Here is a 4282-nt window from a genome sequence, read left to right as displayed (position 1 = left end):
CCAGAGCGAAAATGAAAGTGCTGGATGGGTCACAAGGCCTCCCAGGGTTCTGAACAGCAAGGGCCAATGCCATAGTTTCCCCCTACACCAAACAAGCCCATGCCCTCCTCTGCCTGCCTGGGCTGCCCAGGGCCCTTCCTCAGTCCACCTCCGCCCACAAGCAGGGGCCTTCCAGGGGAGACCCGACTAGGTAAAAACAGGAGTGCAGGCAAGCAGACAGAGCTGGTGACTGCTGGAATTCACATACATTTATTCAATTGACACCAATGGGGACTGGGGGAAGACAGATTTTTCTTTTCTTCCACACAAACCATCAGATGACTTCACAGAACCTCCCCACAGTGGAGAATTCTAAATCAATGCACACCCAGTGGACAGAGAACGCACATAGCAGCCCGCTGTACAGATATTTACACATAATTACAGGGCCCCCTGCCACAGGATGTGCCCTGGCCCACCCCACCCCCACCTCTCCAGTCCCTGACCCAGACCCTCCTCTCCCACCCCAAACTCATTGCCTTAGCTACAATAAATATCCCAGGGCCTGGGGCAGAGCAGAGCGCTGACAGGGCTGCTGGCCCTGGTTGGCTGGACCCAGCCGGCCACGCGAGAGAGGAAAAGTTCCTTCAAAAGCACCCCAACACACAAGAGGAACGATGTTTCCCAGCGGAGTGGAATCCAGGGTTTCCGCAGGGGTTGCGGAAGCCCCTCACTTCACCGCTCGGTTCAGCTTCACCTGTGTAGACACAGCTTTAGGCTTCAGAGAGAACGAACTTCCTTGAAGAAAGGCGGGGGGGGGGTGTATTTTTCTCTTAAGCACGAAGCAGGTAATAGGTGTCTTTAAATTATAATATTGGGCGGGTAGGCAGGGCCTCAAAGTCGGGGAAGAAGTGGAGGAGAGATAAAGACCTCTCTGCGCAGTCGGTCTGGTGTTTCGGGCAGGATCCGAGGGCCTGGGAGGGCACCGGGGAAAGCATTCTTCCCAGGCTGCTAGAAGCGCAGAGGCTCGGAAAATGCGAAGACTTTCCCCTTCCCCTCTTACTGCTCAAACTGGAATGGGATCCTGGCTTGCGACCTTGTTGCGCAGACCCGGGCCTCTCCCTGAGCGACGGAGCCCGCTTCGTCCCAACAATCGCCGAGATTCTGAGCGTGGAGCCAAGTTACGCGCAGGCCCAAGGTCTGGAGACTCTTCATAAATAGACTCCCTGAGTTCCGCTGGGGCCGCAGGAGCTCTCGGGAGAGGCTAAGGAGTACGGGCCTAAATGGCCCCGAGCCCGACGCGGTCAGAAGTGGCAGCCACTGAGACCAGCAACTTTGCCGGCAAACGGGGGCCCTGAGGACAGGAGGGAGTCCCCGGGGTGCGAGAGGCGGATGTGGCTGGCCACTGGAGCCAGAGCCGGGGCAGTCAGCATGGCCAAGACTTGGGCTTGACCCCCAGGACCCGCTGCCGCTGCTGCGAACGGTGATGCCGGCGAGCCCTCGCCTCCGCCCGGGGGTGCTGCCCCGCCGCCACCGTGGCCCATGATGTGGTCTATAGAGAAGGAAGGCCTCTGCCCGGCCCCGGCACCACCCGCGCCCGCACCACCGCCCGTGTCTGTCTTGAGGCCCTGGCGCAGGAGTGAGGTGGACAGACCGGCCGCTGTGCCAGCTGCGGGAGGGCTCAGTGATGCGGGGTAGAAAGCTTTGGCGCAGCCCAGGTCTGCGCCCAGGAAGGCGGGCAGGCCTGCGGGGCCCGAGCCCGGGCCCGACCCTGTGCCAGGGGCAGGCGCAGGGGCTGGAGCCGAGGACGCGCCCGCGAACACCGAGGCCGTCGGAGGTCCTGGTGGAGGTGCAGCGGCACGACCTGGGGGGACCGACAGCTGGCAAGGCGCGGCGGCGGCCGCGGCGGCAAAAGCGAAGGCGTGCGGGTGTGGGTGCGGATGCGGGGCCGGGCCCGGAGGGGGGGCGCCGTAGGCAGGGAGCGCCAACCCGTAGCTGTAGCCGTAGGCGCCGTAAGCGGCGAAGCCCGGCAGGAAGGCGCCGGGGTCCCCCGCCGCCGCCGCGCCCCCGCGCAACAGCAGCTCGGGGTGAGGATGCGTGTGCGGATGCGGCGGCGGGAGAGGCTGCCGCTTGAAGCGCTTGCGGCGCCGCAGGAAGCTGCCGTTGTCGAACATGTCCGCGGACTCCGGGTCCAGCGTCCAGTAGTTGCCCTTGCCCGGGTTGCCCGGCTCGCGGGGGATCTTGACGAAACAGTCGTTAAGGGAGAGGTTGTGGCGGATGCTGTTCTGCCAGGCGGGGAACTTCTCCCGGTAGTAGGGGAAGCGGCCGCTGATGAACTCGCAGATCTCGCTCAGCGTCAGGCGCTTCTTGGGGCTCTGCAGGATGGCCATGGTGATGAGCGCGATGTACGAGTAGGGCGGCTTCACCAGCGGGCTCCGCGTCGCCGCGCCCCCCGACGGCGGACCCGGTCCGGGCCCCGCCGCGCCCCGGGCCGCCGCTGCGGTGCCTGACCCAGGGCTCCCCGCTGCAGCTGCCGCCCCTCGCGGCGCCAGAGCGCGGGGCTCGCCGTCCGAGCAGCCGCCGGACTCCTCTTCCTCAGCTGCGTCCGCCTCGGCTTCCTCCACGGGAGGCTCCGGGCCGTGCGGGAGCACGTCCCGCGGGACCCGGGGCCCGGGGCGGGCCAGGAGCTCCCCCCCAGCGCTGCCGCCGCCGCCGCCGCCCACCACGTCTATGTCTGCGTCCGCCTCGGACAGAGCGGCCGGGGAGCTCTCGGAGGACATGATCTCGCAGCAGCAGCTGCCCAGGGTCATGATGCCGCCGCCGCCGTTCTCGGCTCCGCTCCGGCCGCGGCTCCGGCTCCGGCTCCGCCGCGCTGCCTCTGGGGCGAGTGTGTTTTGCGCGCGGGCGGGGAAGGGGCGGGGGACTGAGGCGGGTCGGGAGGGGTTCCCCGGCTCCGCAGCGCCCCCTCGTGGCCCGACTCGGCCGCTCCCGCCTCTGGGTGAGCACCCGACTGGCTGCTCTCTCCGGGGCCCCAGGAGCCCGAGCCCGCGCCTGCCCCCGGAAGGAGCCGGGCCTCCTCTCGCCCAGACCAGTCTCGGGCTCCGGGCCCCCGGGACGTGGGGAGGGGAAGGTCGGGGGATTCATCCCTCCCGCCTAGCGGCTGCCTAAGCGGAAGAGCGAGAGCCCGGGGCGGAGCTCCTAGGGTGGGGCGGGGCGGGAGTCCGCGGGCGCAGTGGCTCCGCGGAGGGGCCCGGCGGGAACAAACAACCGAGGCTGCCGGAGCTCCGCTCCGCCGGGAGGCGGGTCCTCATCCTCCCCGCAGACCCCACAAGTGCTCCGCTCCCAGGGGCCGCCGCCTTCAGTGGGCTCAGCCCCGGTATGTTAAGGTTCACATGGGCGCCAACCGGAGCTGGGAGAAGTAGCGACAGCCCCCCACCCCACCGTCTATACCCACTGCAGCGCAGGGCCACCTAGGTCGAAACGCAGCTGAAGTGCGAAGGTGGCCGGAGACTCCAGGACAAACGCCGCGGGAGCGGGCCCGCCAGATCCCGAGCAGCTTCCGGCCCAAGGGGAGACGTACTTGATTAATCGCGAGGAGCAAACTTGGAGCTCTCAACCTTGGGGCCTCGGAGAGGTGAGAGATTCCGACTGCTCCCCTCTCTCCTACCAGGCTTGGACCCGGTCGCCATCCCCCTTGCCCCGTCGCTGGACTCCAGACGCGGTAGTGTGCGCCAGAGACCTGGGGAGTGCGCCGCCTGCCCGTCACTCCCGCCCTGAAGCTTCTGTGCGGCGCTCGGCCCGCATTCTGCGAGTGCGGTCCGGCCCATCGCTCGGAGTTTGCCTGCACTCAAACCCTTTTCTGTCTCAGGCTCTGTGATTCTGTGTCTTTCTCGTGCTCGGTCAGTCCTTGTCTCGGTTTCCTGTGGAAACCGTGCATTTGCTTGGGTGTCTGTTAGTGGGTCTAGGAATCCCTCGCTCTGTTTTCCCCTCTTCCCCACGCCCTGACGCACTGAAGGGCTGCCCCCCGCCCCCAACTTTCTGGCAGGACTTGTAAGCTCTACAGACGGACAGCAGGACTCCCAGGGAGACCTCCCCCAGTGAGCCTGTCTGCAGCCCCGGGCTATTGTTGCCTATCCTGAGCACACAGGTCGGTGCTGTGCCCTTGTACCACTGCCGGGTTCCTTTCCATCTCATTAGGTCTCTTTCTCCACTGGTCACTCTCCAGGAACCCAGCAACGGGCAGCACACGCTCAGACTGGGCCCGTCTCAACCTCTGCGGGGTGAAAGGGGAGATGGGCACTAG

The 4282-nt window shown here is 66.3% G+C and overlaps 1 protein-coding gene across 1 annotated transcript; it reads right to left on the bottom strand.

The window, feature by feature from the left end:
* Positions 1-509: 509 nt before the first annotated feature.
* Positions 510-3675, bottom strand: FOXD2 (forkhead box D2). Its single transcript, XM_037132709.2, has one exon. It carries the CDS (start codon positions 2787-2789, stop codon positions 1284-1286), a length of 1506 nt encoding a protein of 501 aa, XP_036988604.2. The 5' UTR covers positions 2790-3675; the 3' UTR covers positions 510-1283.
* Between the last annotated feature and the right edge of the window lie 607 nt (positions 3676-4282).

This window comes from Artibeus jamaicensis, unplaced genomic scaffold, assembly GCF_021234435.1.
Source record: "Artibeus jamaicensis isolate MK-2021 breed Jamaican fruit bat unplaced genomic scaffold, CSHL_Jam_final contig_866, whole genome shotgun sequence".
Lineage (NCBI taxonomy): Eukaryota > Metazoa > Chordata > Mammalia > Chiroptera > Phyllostomidae > Artibeus > Artibeus jamaicensis.
This window is presented reverse-complemented; position numbering and strand designations above follow the sequence as displayed.